We start from the raw sequence: 12,240 nt of genomic DNA on the forward strand, positions 1-12,240 counted from the left end.
ACAGAGCTCTTCAGAGAATTCAAATCAAACATCAATAACACTTTGGCAGCCTGTTAAAAAGGCATTAGGAGGAGCTACATGCTCCAGCTACATGGGCATCTCCAATAAACCACCCATTATCTGGCAACCCAATTAGAGCAGCACAATGCAACCGCATCCAATGGGGTTGCCATGACAGAACACGATACGTATTTGTCACGCCATGAGAGCACCTAAATGCCTCTTAGCCATCCTAGTCACTGACTGAACAGGCATACAGGTTATGCCCCCTAAAGTTTGTTTGTCATGCTTAGACCTAAACAAGTTTAACAAATCCTGTGTAGACTCAATAAGGGGGGGTCCCATTGAAAATGTCAGTGTTGATCTTTCTGTTACTCAGCCATACAGAGAGCTCATCTACACCACTAGAGGGATTTAGACTTAGATCTTGCAGCCTTCGTTTAGAAATAGGATCTGTCTATGTCAAACAGGTATTGATGGTCTTAGAGAGACACAGGAACAGAATGTATTCCTATCTCTTTGTCTCACTCTCCCTTTTTACTCTGACTTTTGCCTCCCCTTTTACAGAGCTCCTTTTGAGTGTCTGTGCAGCTACATGGCCTTTGCTGAGCACACAGGGCTATAGATGTAACGGATGCATGCTCTGACACACACCTGTTCCCAGTCGGGGAAGAAGCTTTGTCTTAAGGCAACCATTTAATTAGACACTATGGGCCGAGTGGCTGACGGAGGAATCACCCATGTTCTGCTTTGCCATGCCGTCGCTAGTTCATTCCACAACATGTCAAAGAGAGAGCAGGCTGTGGGCTTCAAACGCCACGCCGGATCCCTTCTATTCATCTATTCCCCCATGGTGAAGCACCGTTTCCGAGCAGCGGCACTCTTTCCCTCGCTCTTTTCTCTCATGCTTTCTCCGCCTCTTTCTCTCCCTCTCTTTCTCCCTCAAAGCGCTTTGAAAACAAAATCCCTGTGAGGGTTTGGCTCAGGCTGGGAGGACTTCAAGGTGTGGGGAGCCCCCCGGAGCAATCAAACAGACAGAGAGAGAAACAAACTAATATATATTTTTTGGCAGAGGGGATGTCAGTGTTCAGACGAGGAAGTCAACACTTGCATGGTCATGTCTTGTGTCTGAGAAATATAGGCCAAAAGCTCAAGTGTAACACCCTGCACTGCCTTGTAATCAAATGCGAGTCTGCATGCTTAGCTTTCAATGCTGGAGAACATTTTCCTGTAAATATCAAACCAGCTTACCTCGATACGACACAAGCCTCAGATATTCACCAGTACCACTCTCCTCAACAACATTTTCCTCTTAAACATGCCTTGGCTTCTTAGCTGGAATGGTGCAAAGTCTTCACCGTGTGTGTAAATAGATACTTAATCGTTGAGTTCAACTTTAAATAAAACAATATTCAACTTACTCTTTCTGTCTCAACTTCCTGAGAATCAGATGATCAAAATTAAAACACATTGAACTAAACGTAACCAGTCCAACATCTGGACACACCTACTCATTCAAGGGTTTTTCTTTAATTTTTACTATTTTCTATCTTGTAGAATAATAGTGAAGACATCAAAACTATGAAATAGCACATATGGAATCTTTGCACACTCTTGGAATTCTCTCAACCAGCTTCTGGAATGCTTTTCCAACAGTCTTGAAGTAGTTTCCACATATTCTGAGCACTTGTTGGCTGCTTTTCCTTCACTCTGCGGTCCAACTCATCCCAAACCATCTCAATTGGGTTGAGATTGGCTGATAGCCCTTACACAGCCTGGAGGTGTGTTGGGTCATTATCCTGTTGAAAAACAAATAATAGTCCCACTAAGCGCAAACCAGATTGGAGATCATATCGCTGCAGAATGCCTTGTACTTTAGAGTAGGTGTGTCCAAACTTTTGACTGGTAATGTACCTTTCATAACTGCTGGAGGGTAGGGTACTGTACTGTCCACAGAAACACATTGTAAAGCAGAGCTTTGGCTCACAAAAGCCTTCTGATAAGTGTTCTAGAGCCAATAAGTTGTGATATTGTTCCCCTCCTGCCCCCTGGGCCTCGCAGTAGGGGTCTTCACGGATCCACCTGTACCCGAATACCTGAGAATACCCGAGACCCAATCCGGGACCGTAGCAGGTCTGATCCAGAATTCTAAATAATGTAAAGCGTCTGGGTCAGAAGTGACATGATTGTCAGCGGTCTCGGCCCGTACAGATCTGAATGTGACTGCTGCAGCAGAGAGAACTTCTTTCCTTTATCATGCTGCTCTTGCTTATCACGAGAGTGGAGCATGGCGCGTGTAGCTTGTTGTTGGCCAATCATAAGTCATCAAAGCGGCAATAGGCTACAGTCATAGAGCCTCCGCGTAGCAAAAGTTAGAAGATATCTAATCAATGAAAGATTACATTAAAATGACGGAATTAAAAGTTCAAGAAGAAGGATAGGCTACAACGACCAAGAGCCAACAGGTAAGCTGCTAATTAATATTCTGAATGGCGTTGTTATTTGTAACTGTAGGATGGGAAAGCACATGTACTGTAGCCTCAATTAGCATAGCTAGCTTAACTTGCTTCTCCCGGTTTGATGTAGTCAAGACAGGTACTAAGTAGACATATTTCATGATAAATAACCTAGCTATGGCAGCTATAGGTCTACTTTAGTGCGCAGTCTCTCTTTCCCTCCCTCCTCCCCGCCTGCTAGAGCGGCTACTCTCTTTCCCTCCCTCCTCCCCGCCTGCTAGAGCGGCTACTCTTTTTCCCTCCCTCCTCCCCGCCTGCTAGAGCGGCTACTCTCTTTCCCTCCCTCCTCCCCGCCTGCTAGAGCGGCTACTCTCTTTCCCTCCCTCCTCCCCGCCTGCTAGAGCGGCTACTCTCTTTCCATCCCTCCTCCCCGCCTGCTAGAGCGGCTACTCTCTTTCCCTCCCTCCTCCCCGCCTGCTAGAGCGGCTACTCTCTTTCCCTCCCTCCTCCCCGCCTGCTAGAGCGGCTACTCTCTTTCCCTCCCTCCTCCCCGCCTGCTAGAGCGGCTACTCTCTTTCCCTCCCTCCTCCCCGCCTGCTAGAGCAGCTACTCTCTTTCCCTCCCTCCTCCCCGCCTGCTAGAGCGGCTACTCTTTCCCTCCCTCCTCCCCGCCTGCTAGAGCAGCTACTCTCTTTCCCTCCCTCCTCCCCGCCTGCTAGAGCGGCACCTCTCTTTCCTTCCCTCCTCCCCGCCTGCTAGAGCGGCTACTCTCTTTCCCCTCCTCTCACATTTTATCAGCTCCGGTTAATAAAGTATCTTAAATAAAGAGCTTTTATGCTGCTTCCCTCACTCGGATCCAGACCAGGTCTATATGGAACGGGTCTAGTTGTCCTCGGGTCTGTCCAGAAGGGGTCTCTATATTTAAAAAATATATTTAAGCATATCGGGTCAGGGTGTGAAAGCCCCAGGTCCATTTCAGAACAGGTCCAACTTTTTGAACCCATGAAGACCTCTACCTCCCAACATTACACAACACTCTCCAGTCCTGACTGACCCTCAGCCAGCCACACTGAGGAATGGCAGTCACTCATAGTGGAGACGTTTACTAAACACGTCTCCAACAATGCAAACTATCAATATCCTAATCCTAAATCAAAACAAACAATCAAGGTAAACAACTTACAAAGAGAGGCAGCAATCAAATGAAACAGGCAGGCTCCTTCACAGGAGGCAGAGCAATGAAGATAAGCCCACTGTCCTTGAAAAGCAATTTACAGACAGCAACCCTGAGCCCAATAACTACCAGAGATGGGGATGGCAGGGAAGACACAGTGGTCGAAACCCAATCTCTCCAAACACACATGGACAATCCAAGACTCACATGTAGGCTACTGCCACACACGTACACATTGCATACTCATACACAGGTCTATGTTAGTTCACACATGCTAACCACTGTCTCTCCCTCACACACTCAGACAAACACAGAGACAACACACACACACACACACACACACACACACACACGACAGGACAACACACAGAGCTGAACAGATCCCCACCAGTGGATCCAGTCACTCAGTGGAGGGTGTTATATTCCTGGTCGTCTTGATCACTCTGGTGTGGTGGCGCATGCAGGGTGGACTGTTGTCATCCGCCAAACACACACATACACACATTCCCACACAGCCCTGCCCCTGCCTCTCTCCAGTCCCAGACCTCCCCCTCATGACTGGAGCAGGGATTATGACAGGCGTCTACAATAATAATCACACCCTGTAGAAAGACCAGTCCCACTGTTTATCCCCTCCAGCTGCCCCCGCCACTCCACTGTGCCAGCCACCAAGAACATGCTTTGACAGAAAGATTGTTGAGAAAAGCAGGGTACAGGGGCTGATGTGGCTATGCCAAATGGCTGTGGACTACACCAGTTCATTTAGCAGACAAGATTGGCTTATAATTCTGTGGCATTATTTTTATATTATTTTATTGTATGAAGAATAAAATTGAACAAAGCTGAATAAAATTGAACAAAGCTGAATAAAATTGAACAAACCTGAATAAAATATGAATATTTTCTCCAAACGATAAGGGAGTGAGCACATGCGGCTAATCTGTATTTAGCCGTTAATAAAGAAATAGGTACAGTGCCTTGCGAAAGTATTCGGCCCCCTTGAACTTTGCGACCTTTTGCCACATTTCAGGCTTCAAACATAAAGATATAAAACTGTATTTTTTTGTGAAGAATCAACAACAAGTGGGACACAATCATGAAGTGGAACAACATTTATTGGATATTTCAAACTTTTTTAACAAATCAAAAACTGAAAAATTGGGCGTGCAAAATTATTCAGCCCCTTTACTTTCAGTGCAGCAAACTCTCTCCAGAAGTTCAGTGAGGATCTCTGAATGATCCAATGTTGACCTAAATGACTAATGATGATAAATACAATCCACCTGTGTGTAATCAAGTCTCCATATAAATGCACCTGCACTGTGATAGTCTCAGAGGTCTGTTAAAAGCGCAGAGAGCATCATGAAGAACAAGGAACACACCAGGCAGGTCCGAGATACTGTTGTGAAGAAGTTTAAAGCCGGATTTGGATACAAAAAGATTTCCCAAGCTTTAAACATCCCAAGGAGCACTGTGCAAGCGATAATCTTGAAATGGAAGGAGTATCAGACCACTGCAAATCTACCAAGACCTGGCCGTCCCTCTAAACTTTCAGCTCATACAAGGAGAAGACTGATCAGAGATGCAGCCAAGAGGCCCATGATCACTCTGGATGAACTGCAGAGATCTACAGCTGAGGTGGGAGACTCTGTCCATAGGACAACAATCAGTCGTATATTGCACAAATCTGGCCTTTATGGAAGAGTGGCAAGAAGAAAGCCATTTCTTAAAGATATCCATAAAAAGTGTAGTTTAAAGTTTGCCACAAGCCACCTGGGAGACACACCAAACATGTGGAAGAAGGTGCTCTGGTCAGATGAAACCAAAATTGAACTTTTTGGCAACAATGCAAAACGTTATGTTTGGCGTAAAAGCAACACAGCTGAACACACCATCCCCACTGTCAAACATGGTGGTGGCAGCATCATGGTTTGGGTCTGCTTTTCTTCAGCAGGGACAGGGAAGATTGTTAAAATTGATGGGAAGATGGATGGAGCCAAATACAGGACCATTCTGGAAGAAAACCTGAATGGAGTCTGCAAAAGACCTGAGACTGGGACAGAGATTTGTCTTCCAACAAGACAATGATCCAAAACATAAAGCAAAATCTACAATGGAATGGTTCAAAAATAAACATATCCAGGTGTTAGAATGGCCAAGTCAAAGTCCAGACCTGAATTCAATCGAGAATCTGTGGAAAGAACTGAAAACTGCTGTTCACAAATGCTCTCCATCCAACCTCACTGAGCTCGAGCTGTTTTGCAAGGAGGAATGGGAAAAAATGTCAGTCTCTCGATGTGCAAAACTGATAGAGACACCCCAAGCGACTTACAGCTGTAATCGCAGCAAAAGGTGGCGCTACAAAGTATTAACTTAAGGGGGCTGAATAATTTTGCACGCCCAATTTTTCAGTTTTTGATTTGTTAAAAAAGTTTGAAATATCCAATAAATGTTGTTCCACTTCATGATTGTGTCCCACTTGTTGTTGATTCTTCACAAAAAAATACAGTTTTATATCTTTATGTTTGAAGCCTGAAATGTGGCAAAAGGTCGCAGAGTTCAAGGGGGCCGAATACTTTCGCAAGGCACTGTATTCCTATATGCTTAAGGTAGAGTTATTAATGTAACTTTAGTTGTTCTACAAACGTTGGGCTATACGTTTTCATTTTTAATACATTGTAAGGCTTCATGAGACGACTAATGATGATTTGAAATAAGTTGCATGAAAGGCATGAGCTCTGCTTTGTTTTTTTGTGCAGGCGCAGACAAGCACTTGATAATGCCTCGAATTTCACGGCGACATCCCCTTAGTGGCCGTAATGCACCCTAAAAAAAATCCTTGCCTTTTGTGGCCCAGAGTGCTACGTTGTGCCCTTCTCTCTGAATGTGCTGCGCAATCCGAAGTGCCTCTCACTCACATGGCTCTCCGTCACATGATCGGGTCTTTCTCACAGGCTGCAAGTTAAGACAGACACATCGGGGATGCAACTGCGGACGTCCTTATACAATTCCGAGGTGCATATGTAAGATATTTTTCAGTCAGCCAACAAGATGAGTAGGCAGAAAGAACAGCAAAAGCACTAGCCTATGTCAATCTACTATCCCCCACTGTACGAAAGACAACCTATTCTATTCTGTGTAATAAATCAATATTCCAAACAGTCTGGGACAGTTGTGGGTTGCGATAGATCCCAAATTAATACAAACCTTTTATATGCAATGTGGCTGATGCAACAGATCAGAATGTTTAGCTTAAAATGTTGATAAACTACTAGGCTATTTCTTCACATAAGCGCAGCAATGCGTACATGGTAGTAGCCTATAAGCACAAATATTCCATTAGCGGAAAACACGATTATCCAAAGTGACCGGAAACGCAATTATGCATGTAATGCTTTTATTATAATGGCACATTTTTATTGTGAAAATGATCTTCCCCAAACATGAAACTCACGCGCCACAGTCATGGCCAAAGGTTTTGAGAATGACACAAATATTAATTTCCACAAAGTTTGCTGCTTCAGTGTCTTTAGATATTTTTGTCAGATGTTACTATAAAATAATGAAGTATATTTCAAGCATTTCATAAGTGTCAAAGGCTTTTATTGACAATTACTTTGAGAATTGTGTGTTTGTTCTGGTGTGGTGATTCAGGGAATGTGGGGGTCCCGGAGAAGCAGGAGGATACACAGCTCTTCAGCATCGGCTTTGAGTGTAGGCATTAGCTACCTGCACTGTGTGATGTGATCGAGCGGCAAGAAACGGTCAGTTTTACTGATCTATAGTCAGTTTTGCTCCTTTTGTCATCTAATCTGAGCTGGGCTTTGGGTTGGTAAGGACTACTTGCTCGGGTTGAGATCGCTCACTCACCTTCCTCTTCTTGAAGGCCTGTCTGGCCAGGTATCCTCTGCAGGCAGCCTGGAACATGGTGATGTTGCGTCTGGTCTGGACGTCCCTCTGCTCCTCCAGTTTGGCCAGGGTCCCAGCTCTGAAGAACACCTGGAGAGAGATATACAGTTAGATGCTGATTAATCAGGACACTAATGCTCGGACATGGAGCATATGTGTGTGTGCAAGGTTGCACAATACTATGGAATAGAAGTACAGTAAACATACAACTTTTTCGTTTGGGGTCATTGTGGCTTACAAATGAAAAATTACATTCATTTGTTTTTAAATGATTCAACGTTGCCGAGTTGGAATCCGACTAAAAATCTGCAACCATACATCGGGGATTCAGGGATTGCATATCAACTACATCATGTCCTGCGTTTACTTTGCATTTCAATGGTGTTAACAGTGCGGACGTTTAATTGAGTTGGATTACCTCAAACACTTTAGTCATTTCCATTCTCTGATCTGCTCTGGGAGATTGGGTGGGGAGCTGCTGGTGGACTTCCCTACAGTTTCTCAGGCCAGAGCTGAGAGCTCATGAAACTCTTTGAATGCTGCCTAATTGCATTAGCATGCTAATAGTGTTCGCGGGAGAGCTATGCTTAACTTCACAAAATCCTCATTAAAATCCCTTGTGTTACCAACATATGCGGCTGCCACGGTTACAGAAAGTAAACTAACAAAGACAGGAAGTTTCTGGGGAAACTCTAAAATGACAGGGAAAGTTTATGGTGAAACTTCTCTTGGATTTAGCCATCATCTCCAGTTAGTCATAGGCACTGTGTTTTCTTCAACTAAAAAAAAAAACTATTGGGATGGTTAGTCCATAGAGTGTTTTGTTCAGATTTCACCAAGCGGCTCCTGAAGATAAGAGCTGTGGTGGTGTTATGCAGCAATTTCATCATGATGCATCAGGGTTGATCTATCACAGTACTCCAGGGCCCTTAACCACCTATTATCCTCTATCAGAGGCACAGGAGGAGAGAAAACACTACCCTGTACAGACAATCAAAGCTCAGAGCTCTTAGGGAAGTGTGTGTACAGCCAAGCAAATATCACATGAAGGGAGTAGGCTGGGCACGGTAAAAACACACAGCACCAACACACCCACACTTCTCTGTCGTAGGGCAACGCATGCAACTGCAAAGGGATGTCTTCACCTCCAGAGAATAGCACATCGGCTTGAGTTTGATACCTCTATTGTCAGGTGTAGAGGACTTTTCATACACTGTACGGGCGGCAGGTAGCCTGTGTTGGGCCAGTAACTGGAAGGTTGCTGGATTGAAATCCCCGAGCTGACAAGGTAAAAATCTGTCGTTCTGCCCCTAAGCAAGGCAGTTTACCTACTGTTCCCCGGGCGCCGAAGATGTGGATGTCGATTAAGGGAGCCCCCCGCACCCCTCTGATTCAGAGAGGTTGGGTTAATGCGGAAGACACATTTTGGTTGAATGCATTCAGTTGTGCAACTGACTAGTTATCCCCCTTTCCCTATTCCCGATGCGGTAGATTGAGTAGAACACAGACACACTATCACATCATGATGAGGAGCTGAGAGAATACTCTCCAGCCTGTGACTTTCTCGCCCACCATCACGACCCGCAAGTGATGCAACCGCTGAGAAACGCCAATGGGATGTGTGATGTGTCACAGTAAAAGGCCCCGTCACACAGGCCTTCCCCCCTAGCAGGATGACCTTCTGCATAGCAATGACTGTCAGCGTGGGCGAAGGAACATGGGGAACATATTGGACCTCTTTGTCTCTGAATGCAACTCTAAAGGTCGGCTGAGGTCACTTGGGGCTTATTGTTTTGTCAGTCATTCATTTTTCTCAGCATGACGAGAGATGGGAAGGAACGCACGCGCACGCACGCACGCACGCACACGCACACACACACACACACACACACACACACACACACACAGCCAATGTCAAACTTCCCTAAACACCCTTTTCCTACTGTTTACTTCAGAACAATACTTCTCACTGTCCTCTATTCCGGAGACATTCAGAAAAAGTCTCCTATGCTAATTAGCAATTTATCAGGCTGTCTTTTACTTTGGATTTTCTCTTTTGCATCTGAAAGGTTTGACTCTCACTGTGCTGATTGGTGTTTGTGGAGGGTTATCGGCGTGTCACGATGAAGCGCCACAAACAAAGAGAGCTATCGCATGCCAAAATCAATGGCTACAGGGAGCAACAGGAGGGAATTGGGGGGTAATTGTCTCTCAGTGTCGCCAACCGCCAACTAACAGACAAAGGCTGCCAGCCCAGGGACCGGGCCAGGAACCAGCGCCACAGCAGAGGATCCATGATTCCAGTGAGAAGTGCATGCTGGGTAAACAGATGGTACACCAGGCAGTGGTTTAAGTACTTCAGTAAAAATACTTTTAAGTACTAGATTTTTGGGGTATCTGTACTTAACTATTTATATTTTTGACAACTTTTACTCCACTACTGTACATTCCTAAATAAAATAATGTACTTTTTACTTCTTACATTTTTGCTGACACCCAGAAGTACTCGTTACATTATGAATGCTTAGCAGGACAGGAAAATTGTCTAATTTACGCACTTGTCACGTGTGTTCCCTCTCTGGCCTCAAGGTCACCAGGCTGCTCGTTATGGCGCACACCTGTCATCATTACGCGCACCTGCGTGTCAGACTCACCTGGACTCCATCACTTCCCTGATTACCTTCCCTATATACAGTGGCTTGCGAAAGTATTCACCCCCCTTGGCATTTTTTCTATTTTGGTGCCTTACAACCTGGAATTAAAATATATATATTTTTTTTTGGGGGGGGGGGGGTTGTATAATTTGATTTACACAACATGCCTACTGTACCACTTTGAAGATGCAAAATATGTTTTATTTTGAAACAAACAAGAAATAACACAAAAAAACTGAAAACTACATACTGTAACTATTCACACCCCCAAAGTCAATACTTTGTAGAGTCACCCTTTGCAGCAATTACAGCTGCAAGTCTCTTGGGGTATGTCTCTATTAGCTTGGCACATCTAGCCACTGGGATTTTTGCCCATTCTTCAATTTAAAACTGCTCCAGCTCCTTCAAGTTCGAAGGGTTCTGCTGGTGTACAGCAATCTTTAAGTCATACCACAGATTCTCAATTGGATTGAGGTCTGGGCTTTGACTAGGCCATTCCAAGACATTGAAATGTTTCCCCTTAAACCACTCGAGTGTTGCTTTAGCAGCATGCTTAGGGTCATTGTCCTGCTGGAAGGTGAACCTCCATCCCAGTCTCAAATCTCTGGAAGACAAACAGGTTTCCCTCAAGAATTTCCCTGTATTTATCACCACCCATCATTCCTTCAATTCTGACCAGTTTCCCAGTCCCTGCTGATGAAAAACATCCCCACAGCATGATGCTGCCACCACCATGCTTCACTGTGGGGATGGTGTTCTCAGGGTGATGAGAGGTGTTGGGCTTGCGCCAGACATAGCATTTTCCTTGATGGCCAAAAAGCTACATTTTAGTCTCATCGGACCAGAGCACCTTCTTCCATATATTTGGGGAGTCTCCCAAATGCCTTTTGGCGAACACCAAATGGGTTTGCTTATATTTTTCTTTAAGCAATGGCTTTTTTCTAGCCACTCTTCCATAAAGCCCAGCTCGGTGGAGTGTACGGCTTAAAGTGGTCCTATGGACAGATACTCCAATCTCCACTGTGGAGCTTTGCAGTTCCTTCAGTGTTATCTTTGGTCTCTTTGTTGCCTCTCTGATGAATGCCCTTCTTGCCTGGTCCTTGAGTTTTGGTGGGCGGCCCTCTCTTGGCAGATTTGTTGTGGTTCCAAACTCTTAAAAAATGTAATAATGGATTTAATGGTGCTCCGTGGGATGTTCAAAGTTTCTGATATTTTATTATAACCCAACCCTGATCTGTACTTCTCCACAACTTTGTCCCTGACCTGTTTGGAGAGCTCCTTGGTCTTCATTGTGCCGCTTGCTTGGTGTTGCCTCTTGCTTGGTGGTGCCTCTTGCTTAGTGGTGTTGCACTCTAGGGCCTTTCAGAACAGGTGTATATGTACTGAGATCATGTGACACTTAGAATGGACACAGGTGGACTTTATTTAACGAATTATGTGACTTCTGAAGGTAATTGGTTGTACCATATCTTATTTAGGGGCTTCATAGAAAAGGGGTGAATACATATGCACGCACCACTTTTCCGTTTTTTAAAAGTATTTATTTTCTGAAACAAGAATTTTTTTTCATTTCACTTCACCAATTTGGACATTTGGACATGAAACCCATATAAAAATCTACTTAAAGTACAGGTTGTAATGCAATAAAATAGGAAAAATGCCAAGGGGGATGAATACTTTTCAAGGCACTGTATGTCACTCCCTTTGGTTCCTTCCCCAGGCGTTATTGATTCTGTCTCTGTGTCATGTCTGTGCGTTGTTTGTGTTGTCTTGTTTTGTATTATGTTACGTTTATTTATTAAAACACTCACTTCCTGAACTTGCTTCCCAACTCTCAGAGCACTCGTTACAGCACCTATCAAGAGAACATCTGAACACAAATGCTTAGTTTGTAAATTGTGTCTGAGTGTTGATCTGTGCCCCTGGCGATCTGTACATTTAAAAACCAATAAAATCGTGTGGTCTGGTTTGCTTAATATAAGACATTTTTTAATTATTTATACATTTGATACTTAAGTACATTTAAAAACAAATACTTTTTAACTTT

General features: G+C 44.3%; 1 protein-coding gene across 13 annotated transcripts in view; it reads right to left on the reverse strand.

The window, feature by feature from the left end:
• The window catches only part of LOC139386304 (unconventional myosin-XVIIIa-like), a 161,811-nt gene that overhangs the window by 36,165 nt on the left and 113,406 nt on the right, over positions 1-12,240 (reverse strand). For all 13 annotated transcript variants that reach the window (XM_071131819.1, XM_071131814.1, XM_071131813.1 and 10 more), the window contains one exon: positions 7,501-7,629. In XM_071131819.1, the coding sequence (XP_070987920.1) occupies positions 7,501-7,629 (129 nt within the window). The remainder of the gene's footprint in view (positions 1-7,500; positions 7,630-12,240) is intronic.

Source organism: Oncorhynchus clarkii, chromosome 27 (genome assembly GCF_045791955.1).
Source record: "Oncorhynchus clarkii lewisi isolate Uvic-CL-2024 chromosome 27, UVic_Ocla_1.0, whole genome shotgun sequence".
NCBI lineage: Eukaryota > Metazoa > Chordata > Actinopteri > Salmoniformes > Salmonidae > Oncorhynchus > Oncorhynchus clarkii.